This window comes from Erythranthe guttata, chromosome 14 (genome assembly GCF_056151865.1).
Source record: "Erythranthe guttata isolate IM_541 chromosome 14, IM_541, whole genome shotgun sequence".
NCBI lineage: Eukaryota > Viridiplantae > Streptophyta > Magnoliopsida > Lamiales > Phrymaceae > Erythranthe > Erythranthe guttata.
In genome coordinates this window covers 15,808,813-15,829,855 of record NC_142546.1, presented here as the reverse complement: position 1 = coordinate 15,829,855, position 21,043 = coordinate 15,808,813, and the positions used below count along the sequence as shown (strand labels likewise).

The window sequence follows — 21,043 nt, the reverse complement described above, 5'->3', positions numbered from 1 at the left end:
TCGAAATGAAGTAATGTTTATTTGTATTGTAAGTACGAATCATGTCCCAAATTAAAACTCGGACGAGTTTCCAAATGCGGACCTAAACCTGTGTTCTTGACCAAATCTAAAATCAAATTAAAAGATGACAATTGATTACATTTATCATACACAAAGCATGTTTTTATTTTATTTTAGGTTCAAGATAATTTCTTACCAGTTCGAATTTACCGAAGAAAGGTCTAGTTTGTTCATAATATTCCGATAAATATTCCATTGGAAGTAACCGACAAACAACCTTTGAAAACCCGAACCATCAAGATTCTACAAACTGGATAAGTTTCCGTAACACGTACTTTTGGATATTCAAATTTCGGACTATATATATATATATATATATATATATATATATATATATATATATATATATAAATTGTCTGTATATATCATCTAAGAGTCTTTTGTGTGAAATGAAATGCAATTATGCAAAGAGAATGATGGCTTTTATGTATGGTTACAATTTTTACATGTTATTATGAGGAGCAAAAGATAGGCCAATTCTAGTTTCAAATATCCCACATCGGAAATATACATAACTGAGTATTGCTTTATATTTCTGAATACTAACAACTAAGTTCGCCGAGCTCAGTAATGTGAGCTTGTGACCTAAATGGGGGCAATAAGGTGATTGGACGTTGGGCCTGACCGGCTTGCTGGGTCATTGGCGGCTCTTATCTGGTTTGCCCGTTCCAAGTGGAGAGCTGAGCCGTTCGGCTTGAGCGAAGGCTTGGGCTGACCGGCTCCTAAAGAGGAAGGCACCGCGTCAGGCTGGCTTCACAGAGCAGTGATTACTTCCCTCTCTCTACAGTGGAAGGATTACGAGCCGGTGCTTCCTTGGCCCATTAAAGCCAGCTGGGCTTGCCCAATTGGACAATCACTTTTTTTTTTTTTTTTTTGGTCCTTTTTACATAATTTTTCAATAAACTGAATATTATTGAAATTATTTCTATGTTTTGAATCTTTTAGTTCTAGCCATATAGACATTGACTGTTCGTTTTTCGACATATGAATTGTAGAATACCACATATCAACCGTATAATATTGAAATCGAACATCGGTATATATATAGAAATATTTCGTACGACAACATATAAAGATTTCTAATATAGAGTAGAGTTGATAGATGATGATATTCAACCAAAAGTTTGGCAACCGCATCGAACCCACCCCTAATTTTTTAGTTTCTATGTGCCTAGCTAATAACGTTACCAAGCATTTCTTTCATACCTAACTCTGCTCATTTAATTTTGAGACTACAATATAATTGCCTATACAAAAGGTATTTTTAGTTTAATTATTTACAAGTGAATGATGAATGGAAGGATGTATTATAGCATATAAGGAATTTCAACATTATATATCATGGCTATTTATTTATTAGTGTGTCCGTGTTAATTAAATATAATATGTTCGATAAACTGGAATGAAATTAAAAATTTGGGCTAAATTAAAGCATTCTTCATGAATGAGTGCCCCAGACGAAAATTAAACTAATAAATAATAATATATTCTCGAAAATTAAAGATTACCTCACGATATTACATATATGATTACCATTTTTACACTTAGAGAATATCCCAATTGGCCAATTGTATTAGTAATCATATGTTGTTTAATTAAAGAAAATATAAATATTTTTGAATGAATTTTAAATTGGATTTTATATATGTAAAAGTCAAATTGTAAGAAAAGTTTCTGTAAAATATGTAATTCAAATTTAAAATTGAATTTTAAATTGGATTTTATATATACAATATTTTTTTTAATAATACTTTACCGTACTCATAAATAATTCGTTTGTACGTGTATATATATACATACCTCTACGAAGTGCAATATATACAAACAGAAAATGGGAAAGGTGGTATGTGTGACAGGAGCTTCTGGTTTCATAGCTTCGTGGTTGGTTAAGCTTTTGCTCCACCGTGGTTACACTGTTAAGGCCACCGTTCGTAACCTCGGTTAGTCTCTCTCTCTCTCTCTCTCTCTCTCTCTCTCTCTCTCTCTCTCTCTCTCTCTCTCTCTCTCTCTCTCTCTCTCTCTCTCTCTCTCTCTCTCTCTCTCTCTCTGTGTGTGATAATTCGATATTTCGATCAACAGGTGATCCGAGTAAGGTTGCACACTTGAAAGCACTCGAAGGAGCGAAAGAAAGGCTCGAATTATTCGAAGCAAACTTACTCGAGGAAGGATCGTTTGATGCTGCAGTTGATGGTTGTGACGGTGTTTTTCACACAGCTTCGCCTGTTCTAATCGACAACTTTAATGACCCACAGGTATGAAATATCTCTCTACCCTAATTTAATTTAATTTAATTTGCATCGTCGCAGTTTGGGCTCGTTCGATAATATATCGTAATCTCGACTTTGATATATATATACCGTCGAATCATTGCAATCTTGACTCTGATACCATTTTTTAAATCTTTCCATTTTTTGACTATGATTCCATTTTTGAAATCGTTGCAATCTTGACTTTGATACCATTTTGAAATTCTTGGGAATCGTGAATAAGAGATCAATACCCGTAAAATTTACGACCATTCCAAATGGTATGAGAGTCAAGACTACGAGATTATTCCTATTATATCATTATTGGTGGTTTATGGGATGATTAGTTAATTAGGAGCATAGTTATACGACGAATCAAATATTTTTTCTTAAGGTGCGACGGGCGCTTGTAGTTGCGACTAGTAGTAGTGTAACGCATGAGCGAAGCGTGAAAACCGGGCAACAAAGTTGCCTAATAGGCTCTCCTAAAAAAATAATTTAATAAAAATAATAATTTCAATTCCATACTAAACAATTTAATTTAGGAATAATAAGAAACCAACTCCTTGGAAAATGAAAGTCTATATAAAGTTGTTCTTACGTTGGAAATCTTTTATTGGCAAAATTTGCAAAATCAGAAAAATACTTGTATAAAAAATACATAATATTATAAAGGTGCAACAATATTAATATAATAAGCTTTATTTTTGGTAAATTCATTTTTGTTTAAATTAAAATTTTATATATAACTATGATTTGAATTTCGATCTGATTTTTTTACAGCAATTCAAAAATCAAAAATAGCAAATTAAAAATCAGAATTAAAAAAATATAAAAATCAAATTTGATTTTTTTTGCCTTAACTACATATTCATGTATTTTCTTATATATAATATATAAAACAGATGGAACTTATAGAACCTGCTGTAAGAGGAACACTAAATGTTCTGAGTTCATGTCTAAAGTCGAAGGCATCCATAGAACGAGTCGTGTTAACTTCTTCGATGGGCTCGGTTATGTATAACCGAGACATAACCGAATTATTTACTACAGGCAACAGCAGTACTACAACTACTACTGTAATTGATGAAACTTGGTTCTCTGATCCTTCTTTCTGTGAGGAAACTCAGGTTTGATGCTTTATCATACTATAGAGTTTATTGCAAATACCAGCCCTGTAAAAGTTGCAATTACGCTTTTCCCCCATGTGGTAAAAAAGACTAGCAAACAACACCCTGTGCTTATTAGTCAAACCTATGTATCATGGAAACTGAAACGGCGATATGGGGAAATGGGTACGGGGAAATGACATTTTCCAAAACTAGCGATACGAAAATTGGGGAAAACGTGTAAATATTAAAAGTATAGGAGTATATTTATAAATAGTCTACATAAACATATATAAGTTTTTATTTATTTATAAATTATTTTCATACAAACATATCCAAAATAGATTTAACTACTATCAATTATCAATTTGCAGTTTCCATTCAATCATATAAAAAAATTTGGGAAACAACAAAGATATTTAAAAATTTGCTATCCAAACATGTTTATAACTTTTTAGAAATTACAAAATGGCCCATAAGGTGTTCGACAGGTGTCTTAGAATTTTTGACACGATATGTTTCCGAAACACAGAAACGTTAACAAGTTGAAGTTTTCGTGATACATAGGTCAAAGCCAAAAACTAGCCTCGGGGACTAGCGGGTTGTGTGACTTTTCTTTATTTGTGTTGTGTGAACTGACGGAATTGCCCCCAGCATCTTTTCTTTCTTTCTCCCTTTTTTTTTTAATATTTCCTTTTTTTGTATTTTAATATATATTTTTGCATTTTGTTTGTTTAAAATTGAAATACTATTCAGATTTATTAAATTGTAAATATTTATAAAGCAAATATTTGGTATTTATAAAGTTATAAAATAATGAAATACATAATATTTATAATATTAAAACCAATAAAGTTAGATTTATTTTTTTCAAAAAAATGCAATTCAGTCCCCTTATTTCATATCCAATTAAGTTATGGAAAATTGAAATTTATCCCCTTTAAGTTCTTGAAAAATTGAAGTTTATCCCTTTTAAGTTTCTGCAAATTTTCAGAAATTCAATTTGGTCCCTTAGTTTTAAAAGGCTTTCCTTTTTGCAAAGACATCTTCAGGTATTTTTGTCTTTTCACAACATGTCAAGGCATAAATGGAAAAAGGGTCGTCGGGTGTGATGTCTAAAAATAAGTATAGATGGTGAAAAGTGTAGTTACGACTTTCTCATGGGTGATATTTGTAATTAAATATATATTAAAAATACTTCCCATAAAGTATATTTTTTCAACGTAAATACCTAAATTAAATATACCAAAACGTCGGGTATATTTTCAGCAATGGTATCTTTTTTCGAAAACATTGGCGGAGGAAGCTGCATTCAATTTTGCTAAAGAAAATGGTATGGACTTGTTATGTATAAATCCTGGCTTCGTCATTGGTCCTTTGTTGCAGCCAACTCTCAATCTCACTTCTCAATCTTTTCTCAACTTCATTAGAGAAGGTATGTATGTATGTGCGTATGTATGTATACAGTTATTTAATATTAATATCTCCAATAACGCACGCTTAACCGTAATTGTATATATGTGTTTTTTGCAGGAAAGAGCAATGGAATGCCAGGTGGAATTTTCATGTACGTTGACGTAAGAGACGTTGCATCTGCACATCTACTAGCATTTGAGAATCCTTCAGCTAGTGGTCGATATTGCGTCGTCGCAAACGTGTTATATTGTTCTTTGAATTTCTTACATGATCTCTATCCAACGCTCAATCTTCCAAGAAGGTACAATTCAATAGAATTTTGTTAGTCCCGACTGTATTAATTTATAGAGATTTAACTGTATCTCTATACTGTTTAATTACAGTTCAGAGGAAAATGAGGCTGCAAGTACACCACTATTCCAAGTGTCAAATAAGAAGGCAAAATCATTGGGCATTAATTTTATTTCTGTGGAGCAAAGTGTGAAGGACACTATTCAAAGTTTTAAGGAAAGAAACTTGGTCACTTCCACAATTTGTTGATGATGTTGTTCAAATATCAAAAATCAAAGAGATAATAAACGTTTTATATTGTAGCAATATTGTTATGAATTTTTATATTATCGGTTGATAAAGCAAAGAAATTTCGAAAATATTGTTATTAATTTTCAGATTTGGATTGGAACAATTTTCTGGAAAAATAGATTTATTTTTTTCCGAAAATGCATCGCGACAAGATCAGTCCAATTTCCGCCCCTAGTTAAATGTAATCGATTATAAAAACAACCCTTAATATTTGATTTGAATCAGAGAACTCGATGTGTAAATTACGAATACTTTACAATAACTATTCATAGTTTGAATTGTTCAGATGATAACTAATTTTGCGAGCCACTCTGACAAATTTAAGATTTTTTTTTATTGATAAATAATGTGAGATCAATATTATAATGAAATCATTTAAATGCATATCTCCCTTATTTTCTCCTCGAATTTAAATCAACACATAGTACATGTGTGTTTGTGTGTGTATCGGTTTATTCATACAGAAAGCTATATAATAAAACATTGAAAGAGACAAGCTACATGAAGACAATAGCACAGAGATATTGAGAGTGGCAAATTCGTAAATCAAAAGACAGGATCGAATTCTAGTTTCAAATATCCCACATCGGAAAAACACCAATAAGAGATTAGCTTTATATATCTGAATACTAACAACTTAGTTCGCCGAGCTCAGTAATGCGAGCTTGTGACCCAAATGGGGGCAATAAGGTGATTGGACATTGGGCCTGACCGGCTTGCTGGGTCACTGGCGGCTCTTATCTGGCTTGCCCGTTCCAAGTGGAGAGCTGAACCGTTCGGCTTGAGCGAAGGCTTGGGCTGACCGGTTCCTAAAGAGGAGGGCACCGCGTCAGGCTGGCTTCACAGAGCAGCGATTACTTCCCTCTCTCTACAGTGGAAGGATTACGAGCCGGTGCTTCCTTAGCCCATTAAAGCCAGCTGGGCTTGCCCAATTGGACAATCACTTTTTGGTTTTTTTTATAGTTTTCATTCCTCAAGTTTGCATTCCACAATTGGTCGGTTCCACATGTTCACGAAAAACACAATTTGGTCCCTCGTGTTTCAATAATTTCACACTTTTGGTCATTTCCGTCAATTTACCGTTAGTTAAGGGAGTGATGGGCACACGCTTGATTCCGTTGGTTTTAACGGAAATGATTAAAAGTATTGAATTTTTAAAACATAATGGACCAAATGTCTTTTTCTTTTAACATGGGGGAGCAAATGTGAAATTGGTGCTAACTTGAGGGGCAAAAAGTGTAATTTTCCCAAATTTAAATTATTTATAAATTTAAACATAATATTCCAAAATATTTATTAGGGTTATGTTTTTTTCTTCTCACAAATTGTATGCAAAGTATTCAATATGGGAATGTATTCCACATATGAAGAGAGTCCGTTTGAGAATGGACAACAAAACCAAACCAGACATTTTATTTATTTCCAAACAAATGTAAGTGCAAGAATTAGAGAACAATGTATTGCTCTAAAAATTACAGTTAGCAGCTAATTAAATACACACACACACACACACGCGCGTCTAGTGATCAACAAGCCTCGGAAAATCCCAGCTTACTGCGGTGACTAATAAAGAGATTTCCAGAAGTTTCTAGAAAACAGGGTTGACTTTCGACTTTCCTCTCTTTCTCACTCCTCATTTCTTCGACTAAAGCTTTACTAGTATCGATCCCTGCACAATTTTTACGAGTTAGAAACTTCTTTACAATAAAAATAGAAGCTTTTGCAAACTAAGGTACAAGATGATTGTTGCAATTTTTGCGCAATATTTTATTACCCGAAAGGTAAGCACCATGCACGTATCCATTGAATTTCTCGCTCGTATGTTCTCCCGCGAAAAATATCCGCCCGACCGGCGCCTGAATTAAAATTTCAGCCCAGAAAATGAAAATTCAATGTAAGCTATATAAAAAAAAAAAAAATTCGAAAATTCGAATGCAGTAGATAAATACGAACCTTTATATCATCGATGAGTTGATGATTTAAGTAGATGGGATAATTACTATAGCTACCACATTGGAAGCGATTGTTCCACCACCGCGGTACGAGTATATCGAGGGCATCGGGAATATCAGGGCCGAACATTTTTCTAAGTACTTCCATTGCTTCACTCATGGTTTCTTGATCCGATTGTGCTTCGATTCGTTTCGATTCTCCGTTAGTCAATGTAACAACAAGGATATTTGACCCCCGGTATGCATTCTCCATGTGCTATAATAACATACACATAGCCAAACATCAATAAAAATATAATATTATTATTTCAAGAAACGTGAAGAGATAATTAATTGATTAATTAAAAAAAAACAATTTTCACACACCTGCCAAAATGTGTAGTACCCTCGTCGTTCATGGGCGTAAATGAAGAACTCTTTATCAGCTCCACACGGCCAAAATTTACGGGGAAATTTTAGGAAGACTTTTGTGTACACCATTATATCGATATTCGATATAGCCTCTGTTTTCCATCTCTGTTAATTGAATTGGTTATTGATTTGATTAGTATTTAAACAATGTAATTAGCGCAAACTAGAGAAGAAACCGAGCAATTGAGGAAACTTACGGGTAAAGGCGGTGAGAAGGAGATGAGTTGGCTTTGAAGAACACCAATGCTTACGGATAAAATAATGTAATCGGCTTCGTAAATACAACCATCTTCTGTTTTTACGGTTATACCATTTCTCGAGTGATGCAATTCCCGAATAATCTGCATTTTTTTTTCAGAAATCGAAACAACAAACTTAAATATCTAAAAGGAGAAATTCACTCAAGTTTACATTGATTTCAATAATTGGGATAATTACAGTTTTCATCCCTCAAGTTTACACTGATTTCACATTTGGTCCCACATGTTCACAAAACACACTTTTGATCCTTTATGTTTCAATAATCTAACATTTTTGGTCATTTCCGTCAATTTACCATTAGTCCGTCAGTTAAGTAGGTGATGAGAACACGCTTGATTCCGCTAGTTTTAACGGAAAATTGACAGAAAGGACTGAAAATGTTGATTTCTTTTAACACGATGGACCAAATATGAAATTAGTGCAAACTTTAGGGATGAAAACTGTATTTTTTCCCTTCGATAATTCATCAAAACATGTATACACTTGAAGATGTAATAAAAAAAAAATGAAATGTATTTACCTGGTTGAGCTTCAACCTGCTGTCAGTGATTTTACCATACGAGGAAGAAAGGAAGGATTCCGCCATTTTATACAGGAAATGCTCGTATCCTCTTTCATCGGCGACCAGAAATTCCTTCTCTCCAAAATCAACGAAAGTTGAAATCGGTTCCACCTCTTTTGAAAAAAAAAAAAAAAAGCCTAATTTCAATATTCGCATGATCTAAAATGGTGTGAAATAGTTATTTGTTTTATTAAAAAAAATTTACCTGCCATTTCGAAATCATGAAGAATGAAGTCAATTGCGAGGTCGATTGGACTCTTCGGAGCTCTGCGAAAATGAAAAAAATTCAATATATATACGACGACGGAAAAATTATTTGTTTTAAACGGAGAAAAAGGGGGGAAAATGGCTCTTACAACGGCGTTTCATTGGCGTTGGGATTGGATACTTGGTTACGCAGCTTCTGGATAGCCGATTCCACCGCCTTGTTGTAGGAGTCCGACGCTACGCCGCTCGGAAATATCTTCCCACTAGTGCATTTACACAAAGAAAATTGAAAATTATGAATAAGTTGTGTATTTGATTTGAATTTATCAATTAAATCTGGTTACGATGCTACAACTGCTAAAATAAATTTGAAGTTTTTTACGTTTAATGTACACATAATTAAAGTATGCATGGTGTGGAGATCGGACGAATCGAATAGGAATTAACACTAAAAAAAATCAAAAAAGAAAAATCAGAAGTGAAGATTTAATTATAGTTACGTTAAAAAAATATCTGAAAAGTTGAAAATTAAAATGAAAAAACTCAGTTCCAAAATAAGAAATTTTTGGATCGAAATCGTCAGAATTCAAAAAATTATAATTTACAATCACCTAATATATAAATTGCATATTAATATTATAAGTGAAATTTTCGTAAAAATCGGAATTTTTGAAATTATTTTCGATATTAAAAATTGGAGTCTCATATATTCCAATTCAGATTAAAAAAAATTGGAATCGGATTTTTTGAAATTTGGAATGAAAGTATTGGTTCAAAATTGGAAAATTTCAGATCAAAATCGTTGAAAATCAGAATCCCCTTCTAATTAGAACTCTAAGAGACCAAATTAATCCTTAATAATTAAAACAAACCTCCAATTTCTTTCAGAATTTTAGATTAAAAAATTGTTAAATTAAGGGTAAATTACAAAACCCCCCATGAACTTAGGCTAAATAACGAAAAACACCGTACTTATTTGTAATTACCAAAACCCCTGAGGTTTATTTCCGTCTTACACCAACCCCTTACGGTGTGACTTTTCATGGATTTTTTTTTATTATTACAGAGAATCGGCTTTACACAATTTCAGATGTTTTATTTTATCTCTCACCTATTTAACAATAATTATAATAGAATGTACACATTTTGTGTTAAAAAACTCGATCAACACTTAATAAAATCGGGATTTTGGTTATTAGGAATAGGTGGGGGTATTTTTTGTTATTTAGCCTAAGTTCAGGGAGTTTTCGTAATTTAGCCTTAAATTAAAGAACCCGGACCGGCAAATAAATAAAAGTAGGAACATACTTATCGTCGTATATGTTGTAACGAGCGTTGCTGTAGTCGGAGAAACAAGTGCGGAGGTTACACTCACGCGCCAGTTCCCAGACCGGGTTCACCTCCTTCCCTCCCACGCCGGCGATCCAACCGGCGCCGAGCTCCACCGTCACGCCGCCGAACTCTTCCTTCTTTATCCTTCCCCCTATTCTCTCAGCCGCCTCTAGTATCACAAAGTCGTCCACTCCGTTCTCCGCCAGTACCTTCGCCGCCGTTATTCCTGCATATATATAAAAAAACACCATTAATTAATAATCAACACAGCAATTAAATTCAATTAAATTAAATATATTATTAATTTGGAATGTAAAAAAAGGATTAATTACCAGAAATACCGGCTCCGATTACGAGAACGGAGCACCGGGTCCGGGTTGAATTTTCCATTGAGGAATTCGAAGCAAAGGAGAATTACAATCAACAGAGGGATGAGAGAGAGAGAGATCTAGAGAGAGAGAGAGAGATTTTTTAAGTGTGTGTTTTTCGCGTGGAGGGGTTTATATAGTTTGAATTTCGTCCACGTGGCTTTTCGTCTCAATTTATTTATTTATTTGTATACTTCTAGTTTTATTTGGATTCTTTTATTATTATTTGAAATATTTGTTGATTGTTGAAAATTTGAAGTCGATGCTACTTGCTACAACAGTTTCGTTTGCAATTTTCATTATTATAAATAAATAATAAATAAAAAACATAGGGCTGAAATATTACTACATAAAAAGAAATATTATTTTAGTAATATACTTCCTACTATTCAATAATATACGTGGCTTTAAAGAAATTCTTTGTTTTATATTATTTATCACTTTAAAATTTTAATAAAGCATTATTTTCTGTTTTTTCAATTTTGTCATATTAACTCTCATTCTCTAGTCTCCATGTATTAATTAGTAGATAAGAGTAGTTTGATCAAATAATATTTATTTTCCTAAAATTAAGACAAATTTATAACGATTTTTATGACTCGGACCACAAATTTAATAAATAGTAAGATTTAATATAGGACTTTGGTTTTCGTAGAGAGTTTGAAAACGTTTGGATCTTGCTAACCCAACGTGTTACTAGCACCTATTATTTAGTATGTAGAACCTTATAGCAGTAATCGAACGAGCCATAAGTATATTTTTTGTCTTGTTCGGTTTCCAACATAAGAGGGTGTTTGGCTAAGCTTATTTTAAATAGCTAATAAGTTCTTACGTCTGATAAGATGTTTTAAGAGATGATAAGTTGTTACATCTTATTTTTATGATTAAATTTTAGATTGTTTGAATAATGAGTATTTCCTATTTTTACTCATTATAAGATCTTAAATTAAAAAGGTGGGGTAGATGTATTTTCATGAAAAGATTTTATTTGCTCTCCAACAACTTATTTTAAATTTAAAAAAATTGAATTAAATTTGCCAAATACTTTGGAAGAGCTTATAAGCTCTAAAACATCTTAAGCTCTTTTTAACATGTTATAAGCTTAGCCAAACACCCTTTAAATATAATATTCAACTAAATAGTAAAAATTAATAATATATTCATTGATAATATTCAAATTAACTTAAATTCGTTTAAGAAACTACAAAGAGAAAAATATGACTTTATTCATAAAATACTACATTAATTTTTAGGTAAGTGGCACATCTGTAAATTCATGAAGTAATTCAAAATCAAATAGCTCATAATGTAAGTGTATTTCTTTAACAAAGGAAACTATTTGAACTAGTCTAATCAATGTCACATTGCACATGCATCACCATCATACAATTCTCTCTCACTTTGGCCTTTTTTGTTTGTGTGAGAACGCAAATGAATCTACCTTGCGGCGCCGACCCCTGTAATATTGTCTCCAACTTGGCACTTCCGAAGTGATCGAGCTTTGTTCGTCGGTGCGACGATGTCAGCCTAATTTTGCTTACGTCAGTCTTTAACTTCAGCTAGAATGTTGGTCAAACGTCGTTCCTGCAACACCGATATGGAAAAGTTGTCCAACGTAAAATCTTTGACGATCAAGTCAGAAAGAGTAATTTAAGTGTATATTGTCGTGTTTTCAATAAAGAAGCATTAAAGAAGAGAAGTTTGAGTGAATACACTATTTATTGATATTTTGTGCCTTGAGAAGCAAGTTTCTTTATGTGTTTTTTTAACTCAATTTCCTCCTTATTTCGTTTGTTGCATTTAATGGGCTTTTAGTTTAAATAAGCTTCAGCACGGTTAAAAGTTTGCCCCGATGTCTTGCCACAACACATTGTGCCTTTACCTCGTGTCGCCGAACGAACGACATTTTCTCCATGTTAGCATTTTATATATCCTTTTAACAAAATTGAGCTTCTATCTTTGGGATTGTCCATCTTGGGCCTTATGTACAATTAGTCTTATTTATTTAGACGAGACCCGTATGGGCGAGATGGCTCATATTAACTACTCCAACAGATTTGGAATCTTCGTGTTCTGTCGATACAGATCGAAAAACTTCCAACTTTGGAACACAACTATTCATTGCTATTTCCGATGTTTCTGAATTCCTTGGAATATAATTAGAATTAATTTTTCAATTTTTTGAATTTTTCAAAGTGTTAAACTCCGTTCCAATATGCTTCTAGATTTGATAACTCACTTAGGTGAGAAAACGAATATATATATATATATATATATATATATATATATATATATATATATGAGTGCTGTCACATTCAAACAAGCTAGTTGAAAAATCAAGAAAGCAATCATTAAACTCAAACTCATTGGAGCAAAACTGACTTATTTGTCAAATAGAATATAAGTGTTTTCAGATGTGAAGTTATTATTAGTTATGGTCACAAACACACACACACATACGGGTCTGTGCGTGTTGAAACTTTCCTTCCTTGGCATATTACCAGTCTTACACAAACTCCATTGACAGTGCAAAGACTTTATGATTTGTTGTGGTCTCAAGTCAATTTCCCACTCTTGGATTTCAATCTTGAATTTGACCTAATTGACATTCTTTTTCTACTGTTCTTTTTTTCAATTCCTTTTGTTTTTATTCATCCACAACTTAGATACCTTTCACATGTATTTCGTTTTCAGGTGATCAATTTTGCTGGATTTGCTAAAACTAGTGTAAATTACGAAAAGCCCCCATGAACTGACGTCAAACGAAAAACTTATTCGTAATTACCAAAATCCCCTCGACCTTACGGGTATTATTTTTCACGAAATTGTTTTGAGTTAAGAGAATATTTCCCGAAAAATATCGATTCTACTCCTACAGATGTTGCTTTCTTTTATACTACTTTTTAAAGACAAAAATTACCCTCATGGTGACCTTTACACAGAATCTTTAGTCTTCTTAAATAACACATTGACAACGTTTTTTAGTATTACCATTAACCCTTAAAAAATGTCACGTCTGCAGGTGTAGAATTAGTACTTTTCGCGAAAATTAATCTTCTTTTTCTAGAGGACCATTTTTCTAAGCATTTTTCAAATATTTTCCGTTTGTAACAAGATTTAAATTTAAAAAAAAAATGAATGTGTATATATAATATAATTTCATCCCATTTGCTTTTCGATGTTGGTCGATTCATGCTGCTGCAAGTCCTCGGATCTTTCAGCCTTCTGTTCCTTCTTCCAAATAGCTTTTTTTTTTCTGAATACATATCGATTTCTAAATACAAAATTCAGCACCCTCGATTATTCATCTGAACGGCATTTTTCTTTAAATCGTATAATGCGGTCTTTCATTACAAACATGCTCTTCGAACATATACAAAACCAGATCACGGGTTTTTCCAATCAAAACGTTTCTATAACAACAGCAGGTTAGCCTAAACAGCCTTCGTATATAAACACTTCTCACACATCAGAATCCGAGCTTAGTCAACACATTAAGTCAACACACAACAAAAAAACGGTATATTGTACTCACCAGCAAAACAATGTAATAACCGGGGCTAAACTTCTTCCCAGTTTTAACCAATCCTTGTCAATAGTTTCTCCAACTTCAGCCAATCAACTTCCACCCTGAGAAATAGTTAAAAGGGTATATTACAACCAGCCCCCTGAGGTACGGCCAAATTACGAAAAAAATCCCTCTTTTTTGGATAATTACATCTACCCTCAACTATGAATCTTTTTACTCATCCACCCTTATGGTGTCAAATTCAACATAATCATCTAGATTCCGTGGAATGTGCTCTAGTTTGTACTCGTTTTGTGTAAAAATACAGTTTATAATGCACTACAATATGATATATGCAAGCCAAAAAACACATCTTATGATCATCTTGCTTCAAAATGTGGAGCTCAAATGGAATAAAACGGGTACAAAAGTGATAATATTCCACTAAATTTGAAACTGCAAGGATAGACGTTTAAGAAGATTTATAGTTAGGCGGGTGGACGTAATTACCCAAACACAGGTGGTTTTCGTAATTTGACCATACCTTAGGGGGTTGGTTGTAATTTACCCTTGTTAAAACATAATCATCATTATCGAATAAAGTCAGCATACATTCACAATTATTCATTAACACAAAGTTTATGCTCAGATAGACGAAAAACACGAAAAAAATAATAATAATAAATTTACCTGAAGTACTCTCCAAATTCTTAACAGTATCCATCATCCCATGCGCACGACACGCGTGTATTATCGTAGCAAAAGTTATATTATCCGGTTTACATCCATTCCCCTCCATAGCACTGAACAACTCCATCATTCTTTCGATATCGCCCGCATTTCCATACGCATTGATAATACAGTTAAAGAAAGTCGTATCGAGCACCAAATCAGTATTCTGGACCTGCCTTATAATAGAATCGACTTTCCCCAAAATCCCAGCTTTACTATACGCAGAAACAAGCGAGCTGTACGTAATCGAATTAGGCTTCAAACCTTGATGCTTCATCCTCAAGAAAACCTCGTCCATCTTTTCGATGTTTCCAGCTTTTCCATATATCTCGATTATTATATTATACGTAACGACCGTGGGAGAAAAGAATCTCTTGTTCATGAATTCCATAACCGATCCCATTTTCTTGTAATTGCCAGATTTACCGTACGACTTGATTAAAATATTATACGTCATTATATCAGGCTCCAATCCGATTTCCTTAAAATCATCAAACCGCTTCTCCATTTCTTTAATCATTCCACATCCACCGTAAGCCCCAATTACGGAATTAAAAGTAAAAATATCGGGAATAAATTTGCCACTCCGCGTCATCTCAGTCAATAATTTCTCCATCTGCTCAAAACGTTTAGCTTTGCCGTACCCATCGATCAAGATATTGTACGTCACGGCGCTAAATTCAATTCCCGATTGCAACATTTCATTTAGAATCAGCTCGATCATATCGAAGCATTGGAGTTTAATGCAGCTTTTTATAAGGATGGAGTAAGTAAAACCGTCTGGTTTGCAATCTTCAATGGATTTCATATCGTTTACGATACTAAACGCTTTGTTGAAGTGGCCACTGGAGGCGTAGGCCCCCACGAGCGCTGTGTAAATATCGACCGTCGGACTGAGCCCGTCGGACAGCATTAACTCGAAAAGCAAAGTAGCTTGATTCGGCTGCTTGCATTTGCCTAACATTACTAACAGCTTCGTGTATGTCTGGCCTCGCGGCTCGTACCAATGCTGCTTACGTAAAAGATCGAATATCTATAAAAACACGAGATACGATATAGTTAACGAAACAGGGGCGAAAATTACAGACAATTCTATATTTCATCAAAATTAATGTTGAGCAAAAAGAAGATGAAATCCATTCAATTAAACAGTAAGGCAAATACTTTAATCTATAAACACACACACGCGCGCACACACAGAAATGAGAATTCGTACGAACGGGGGTTTCAGGTAGAGGAGGAGAGAGAAACCTTGAGAGCGGATTCCCAGCGGTTAAGCTTAATTGCGTCGTTAAGAGCTTCTAAAACAGCTTTAGGCCAGAGGTTATTGTACTTTGAAGATTTCGACTTTCTCTCGACGGCTTTAATGGCGGATTCTGTTCTCAATATTCGTGAGAGGTCTTTCTTCGATAGCTTGCGAAATTGGAGGGCCTCTGGTTCACAATTGCGGTCGGAATCTGGAGTTTTGTTGGAGCGTGACTGTACCGTGAGGCAGAAGCGGCGGAGGTTGGCCGGATTGTAGAGGCGGAGCTCCATCCTCGCCGGTGGAATGCGGAGTGAGTGGGGACTGTGGGTTTTGATAAGGGGGGCGTATTCAATTGAATTTAATACGAGTAATTGTATAAAATTATTAATGGTAAATTACTCTTACAATTAGCCCTAAGGTATGCTAAAATAAATTTATGGTCCCTATAGTATATGTAATTACATCACCTCTGAAACATTGTTAGAAGCTCTATGGGATAGTATATTGGATACGTTATTCCGATAAAAGGCTAACGGAATATTAGTTTCATCAAGTGGTGACACGACAACATAAAGTTAGGGGTGACATGGTTCTCCCAATATAGTATCTAATCCATTATCCCGTTAGAGTTTCTAACAATGTTTCATAGGTGATTGTAATTACCGATACCACTAGGACCTTAAACTTATTTTAGCATAATTTAGGGGTGTAGGTGTAATTCATCCAATTATTAATTATGAAGATAAAATTTTGTTAATTATTTTTAATGTATAGTACTTAAAAAAACAATATAACATTTTTTTAAAATATATAATCGATTAAAATATAATACATAGACTTATCGTATCCATACAAAAACTTTCATTCGAAGATAATCAAATATCACAATCGTTTTTTGACTATTACACCCAAAAAAAAAAATTAAATATAAATAAGAAACAGATTATTTGCTCCATGAAATTACAAATTACAAATTATGAAACTCTCTTCATCTTTGCCTAAAGGCTGGCTGATGTGGCGTCATTGCTCGTTCTAATGGCGGAAGAGTAATAATGGGACTCGAGCTCCTTGAGACTAGCAGCTGCCTCTTCTCCGATTCTTGACAACTTCCCGTTTGTGCTTTCCTCCATTTTATTCAACTCCTCTGTTCTTTGGTCAACGTGATCATTCAGAGACGCAAATCCAGAAAAAATTGCCGTTTGCTTTAATTCCGAAACTAACTTTAGCAACGACTCGGCAGCTTGAGCCTGATTTTTTGTTGGGATTTTTGCGTGATTTTTAAGCATCGGGGAAATTAAAATACGAAATGCATAATATATAATAATAAGAATAAGAATACTAGTAAAAAAATTCTCACCATTCTAGCAGCACGAATCTCCATCATGAAAGATTCTTGCGAGTTTCGAACTGGTGGATCGTTAACCTAAAATGTACACAGTTTCATCAGATTTATAAACACCTGGGAATATGCTCAGCTTCAGAAAAAACAAAATTAGCAACGAAACATAGTGAAAAACTCAATAACGGGGCAAACAAATAAAGCATGAAAGAAGATACCAATCCCTTTTTCCATTTTCTACTTCCCTTATTTTGACACCTATCTTCCACGTTCATCATCTTTCAAAAAATCGAAAAAAAAAAAAAAATAGACAATACAAGATTGGATTGGACATAAAGCAAACAACAATTTAAGAATGACAGATACAGAGATCAGCCTGAAGTGATGTCGATAGCAGGCATACAAAATTAGTAACAAGGGATTTATATCTTTTAAGTTGGGTATTAATCGGCTAATATTATGTCAAGATACCAAATCACGGCTGCTAATAATTGTGACCTGTATCGACAATGATATATGTTAAAGAGTATTCTGTAGCTAATTTACGTTTCTTAAAACAAAACACAGATCAAGACATCATAAGAGATCGACGGTGTTCTTCGGACGATTGCTCTATTCTCCATAAAATTTGGCTAAAGAATCTATTTTTATAAGTTTTAAACATAGATATTGAAAAGAAAGCGTAACGAGTTTGAAACACGATAAAATTAACGATACAGAAGATAGAGACACCTAGTATAAAAATCAGCTAGAAATGGACAATGCTACAAAGCTCACACATTTCTGTTTTGCTTGACGTGCATTTATCGAACATCGAAAATCAGAGCTTAGATACAGTGCTCATACACAACTTGTATCTACAGGCCTATTGATACATGCATTGACCAAAATCGAATGACAAAGAATAAAACCAACAATAGAATGATTGTTCGAAAAACTCGCTCGAATCCCTGTTCTTATAGTCGTACCTAAACCATGGGCTCGGAAATTAAAATATAACCAGAAGTACTAAAAGGCAGCCACATCCAAAGCTTCAATCAACACAGAGAAAATGTGCAAACAGGTAACTGATTAAATATGCATAGCCTTAATTGAACAAAAAGGATGAATTTATGAACATACCCGAGCTACATTAACCAGGAATCCAAAATTATCAACGAGAATTCCAACATCTGCATCCACCCTCTGCAGAAGGCTTTTCTGCTTCTGAGCTGCCGCCGCCGCTGCGGCGGCCGTCGGTCCACCAACACCGCCGCCGCCACCTCCGACGCCCATTCCTCCTTTATTCATTTCGACAATACCTATACGTCTTCTTCACCCTTCATCAGGTAATTAAAAAAAAAAATAACACATATCATCAAATCATCAAATAAGATAAATTAAGAACTCAGGTTTCTGCAAAACCCTAACCCCCAAATCACCATACATATGAACACCCAGAAATAAAAAATTTAGGGTTTCCCTACCTCAAACAATTGACTGAAACGCTTCAATGGTTAACCTTTCACGGATCTGAAAAAAAAAATTGGGGAAAAATCAAACAATGACTGAAACGCTTAAATTAGGTTAAAATTTCACCCAAAAAAAAATTTGGACCATTTCTCGATTTATGCGTGTCATCCTTGCGCAGGGGCCATGCTAATCTTCTCTGTATCGTTCCAATTTTATCGGATGTCCCCGAAGGGACGAACCATACTATCGAACCTGCGCTATAAGAAGAACTCTGTACTGTTTTATTTTCCCGATGTGGGAGAAGCAATTAAATTACCCTTCCGCTTAATCCCACTTTGCACCCTTGACAAATAATAATAGCATTTTACACCCTCAAAACACAATGAATCATTCACAATACACCCTTAATTGAATAATAAACTATAAATCATTTTTTATTGGTTTTTTTTCCGGGTGCAAAATAACACGTTAAATTGTTATTTTCTTCATCGCCTCCAATCTAATTTCGAGCGCACAAAGTGCGAAAAAAATAAAAATTACACCGGATAATTGAAAAAAAGTTATATTTTCTTATAAAATAAAATCAGGTATATTCGATTATAGATATTTTATTCTAATTGGTGGAAATATTAGGTAGAATTTTTTGGAAGAAAATATGATTTTCAAATAACTTGATAATGAAATAGCTGAACGATTGTTTTAAGATAAAAAAATATAATTTTTAAATACCACTAAAAATATTAAATTACCAACTTTACAAACTCATGTGGGGTACATTATGCATGATATAGTGTGTTTTGGTGGTGCAAAGTGCTATTAATTTATTTTGAGGGTGCAAAATGTCAAAATAATTTAAGAGTGAAAAGTCGGATTAAGTCTTATTTTCCAGTAAAGTTTCAATTGGGTTGATTTTGAGTTTTGGACTGTAACTATGGGCTTCACCAACTTTTTTTGCTTCTAGGCCCAAAGATTAAAGATAGTCTAATAATCATTATTAATTACGTGTAGTGACATTAATTTAAAAACAATGAGGTTTTTATTTTATAAATATTAATAATTTTATAAAAATTTCATAAATAAAAATAATATATAAATTATCATGACACATGAACACTAATTATATTTTTTTAAACAAATTTATTATACATGTTTGTTAGACTAACAAAAAGACTATAATAATAAAATGTTTGAAATATTGAGATCGTCCACATGTTTCAAGTTAATTATTATTTTGAAAAACAAAAAAAATCTATATTGTTTGTAATTTTAGAATTACAATTATGCATGACTTACCATTTTCTTGATAATATACAATGTTTTTAATTCATATTCATATAGTTTTAAAATATCAAATTGAAAGTGCTTATTTCGGTTCAATTTCAACCACTAGTCAATAATTTGATCGTAACGTTTAAATCTTAAAAGAAATATAGGAAAATCTTATAGAGAAAAAGGTGAATATGAGACTAATAAATGACATTTATTATTTCTTTTAAAAAAAAAAAAGTCAAATTTGCAGTTTTGTTAAAGTGTAGGGGCGAAATTGAAAGTCAATAACGTTCTCCAACATTAGGCAAATAATAAATAATAATACACCGCTTGGAATATTGCGGAAAATTGACGCGGCTTTTGGTACGCATTCATTGAATAAAATAAATTCTCCCACCAACAAAGGAAAGTTTCTTGATATTTTAGGAGAGCTCTTATATTATGATGTATTCCTAGAATATGCCTTCAATTATTTTTTATTATACTTTTTTACCACATAACAAAGAATATTCCATCTTCTCGATATAATTGTTCGAGTCATGTGGTGCAAAAATGATTCCAACATTTTATTGCAATTTACCTCAGTTATATACTAAGTCAAATTTTGGCCTCGTTGATTGTTGTGATTTGACTGACGCAACAAAAAATGAATTCACTAAAAAATTCATATCACTTTATTTTTCAAATATTTTTTTCCTAAAATATCATTTTTCCAACACATTTAGACGTAATTATAACTCTACAGACATATAGTGGTTACCATTTCCTTGCAAAATACTATATGGAAAAAAAAAATTATTGCATTTAAAATAATTAGTTAACTACCCCACAAAAATATAGGGTGATAATACGAAATAATATAAAATACAGGGGCGTGAAAGCAAATTCTCCCATGTGAAAGGAAAGGGCATCGAAAGCCCACAAGCAAAAAACCTAGTATATAAACCAACCCTTCCACCACCAATTCTTCATTCATTCATTCTCTCTCTCT

At 33.3% G+C, this 21,043-nt stretch overlaps 4 protein-coding genes and 3 non-coding genes across 10 annotated transcripts; 3 read left to right on the top strand and 4 right to left on the bottom strand.

The window, feature by feature from the left end:
* The first annotated feature begins 617 nt into the window (after positions 1 to 617).
* On the top strand, positions 618 to 921 carry LOC148765299 (signal recognition particle RNA). The gene has a single exon (XR_016029995.1).
* A 931-nt stretch (positions 922 to 1,852) lies between these two features.
* Positions 1,853 to 5,513, top strand: LOC105951726 (phenylacetaldehyde reductase). The gene is made up of 6 exons (XM_088813872.1): positions 1,853 to 2,000; positions 2,140 to 2,312; positions 3,212 to 3,436; positions 4,685 to 4,850; positions 4,949 to 5,132; positions 5,215 to 5,513. The coding sequence occupies exons 1-6, from the start codon at positions 1,892 to 1,894 to the stop codon at positions 5,369 to 5,371; spliced, it is 1,014 nt and encodes a 337-aa protein (XP_088669998.1). The 5' UTR covers positions 1,853 to 1,891; the 3' UTR covers positions 5,372 to 5,513.
* A 544-nt stretch (positions 5,514 to 6,057) lies between these two features.
* On the top strand, positions 6,058 to 6,361 carry LOC148765298 (signal recognition particle RNA). Its single transcript, XR_016029994.1, has one exon.
* A 430-nt stretch (positions 6,362 to 6,791) lies between these two features.
* Positions 6,792 to 10,615, bottom strand: PAO1 (polyamine oxidase 1). The gene is made up of 10 exons (XM_012975279.2): positions 10,471 to 10,615; positions 10,115 to 10,364; positions 8,956 to 9,069; positions 8,805 to 8,866; positions 8,558 to 8,712; positions 7,974 to 8,117; positions 7,732 to 7,881; positions 7,367 to 7,621; positions 7,188 to 7,269; positions 6,792 to 7,082 (listed from the first exon to the last, which is right to left on the bottom strand). The coding sequence occupies exons 1-10, from the start codon at positions 10,526 to 10,528 to the stop codon at positions 6,940 to 6,942; spliced, it is 1,413 nt and encodes a 470-aa protein (XP_012830733.1). The 5' UTR covers positions 10,529 to 10,615; the 3' UTR covers positions 6,792 to 6,939.
* A 3,191-nt stretch (positions 10,616 to 13,806) lies between these two features.
* On the bottom strand, positions 13,807 to 16,351 carry LOC105951823 (LOW protein: PPR containing protein). Of its 3 annotated transcripts, none has more exons than XM_012975281.2 (3): positions 15,998 to 16,351; positions 14,705 to 15,779; positions 13,807 to 14,136 (listed from the first exon to the last, which is right to left on the bottom strand). In XM_012975281.2, the coding sequence occupies exons 1-3, from the start codon at positions 16,280 to 16,282 to the stop codon at positions 14,117 to 14,119; spliced, it is 1,380 nt and encodes a 459-aa protein (XP_012830735.1). In that variant the 5' UTR covers positions 16,283 to 16,351; the 3' UTR covers positions 13,807 to 14,116. The 3 variants fall into 3 exon arrangements, with proteins under 3 accessions (XP_012830735.1, XP_088669927.1, XP_088669928.1); XM_088813801.1 differs by having other exon boundaries at positions 14,041 to 14,558; XM_088813802.1 differs by lacking the exon at positions 13,807 to 14,136 and adding an exon at positions 14,559 to 14,583.
* A 444-nt stretch (positions 16,352 to 16,795) lies between these two features.
* LOC105951745 (mediator of RNA polymerase II transcription subunit 22a) lies at positions 16,796 to 19,070 on the bottom strand. 2 transcript variants are annotated; one of them, XM_088813993.1, is made up of 5 exons: positions 18,928 to 19,070; positions 18,798 to 18,843; positions 18,454 to 18,650; positions 17,350 to 17,415; positions 16,796 to 17,239 (listed from the first exon to the last, which is right to left on the bottom strand). In XM_088813993.1, the coding sequence occupies exons 3-5, from the start codon at positions 18,619 to 18,621 to the stop codon at positions 16,991 to 16,993; spliced, it is 483 nt and encodes a 160-aa protein (XP_088670119.1). In that variant the 5' UTR covers positions 18,622 to 18,650; positions 18,798 to 18,843; positions 18,928 to 19,070; the 3' UTR covers positions 16,796 to 16,990. The 2 variants fall into 2 exon arrangements, with proteins under 2 accessions (XP_088670119.1, XP_088670118.1); XM_088813992.1 differs by having other exon boundaries at positions 16,896 to 17,239; positions 18,454 to 18,632.
* LOC148765297 (U6 spliceosomal RNA) lies at positions 18,916 to 19,018 on the bottom strand. Its single transcript, XR_016029989.1, has one exon. It is a non-coding gene; the product is annotated as a U6 spliceosomal RNA (small nuclear RNA).
* Positions 19,071 to 21,043: the final 1,973 nt, after the last annotated feature.

Coding starts and splice junctions, on each gene's coding strand:
- LOC105951745 (XM_088813993.1), bottom strand. CDS start 18,621: ATGAATAAAGGAGGAATGGGCGTCGGAGGTGGCGGCGGCGGTGTTGGT. Junction 17,416..18,453: donor TCCTGGTTAATGTAGCTCGG/GTATGTTCATAA, acceptor TGTACATTTTAG/GTTAACGATCCACCAGTTCG. Junction 17,240..17,349: donor AGATTCGTGCTGCTAGAATG/GTGAGAATTTTT, acceptor ACAAAAAATCAG/GCTCAAGCTGCCGAGTCGTT.
- PAO1 (XM_012975279.2), bottom strand. CDS start 10,528: ATGGAAAATTCAACCCGGACCCGGTGCTCCGTTCTCGTAATCGGAGCC. Junction 10,365..10,470: donor AATCGGAGCCGGTATTTCTG/GTAATTAATCCT, acceptor ATATATATGCAG/GAATAACGGCGGCGAAGGTA. Junction 7,882..7,973: donor CCTTCTCACCGCCTTTACCC/GTAAGTTTCCTC, acceptor TTCAATTAACAG/AGATGGAAAACAGAGGCTAT.
- LOC105951823 (XM_088813801.1), bottom strand. CDS start 16,282: ATGGAGCTCCGCCTCTACAATCCGGCCAACCTCCGCCGCTTCTGCCTC. Junction 15,780..15,997: donor GCTGGGAATCCGCTCTCAAG/GTTTCTCTCTCC, acceptor GTGTTTTTATAG/ATATTCGATCTTTTACGTAA. Junction 14,559..14,704: donor GAATTTGGAGAGTACTTCAG/GTAAATTTATTA, acceptor CAACCCCCTAAG/GTATGGTCAAATTACGAAAA.
- LOC105951726 (XM_088813872.1), top strand. CDS start 1,892: ATGGGAAAGGTGGTATGTGTGACAGGAGCTTCTGGTTTCATAGCTTCG. Junction 2,313..3,211: donor ACAACTTTAATGACCCACAG/GTATGAAATATC, acceptor TATATAAAACAG/ATGGAACTTATAGAACCTGC. Junction 3,437..4,684: donor CTTTCTGTGAGGAAACTCAG/GTTTGATGCTTT, acceptor GTATATTTTCAG/CAATGGTATCTTTTTTCGAA.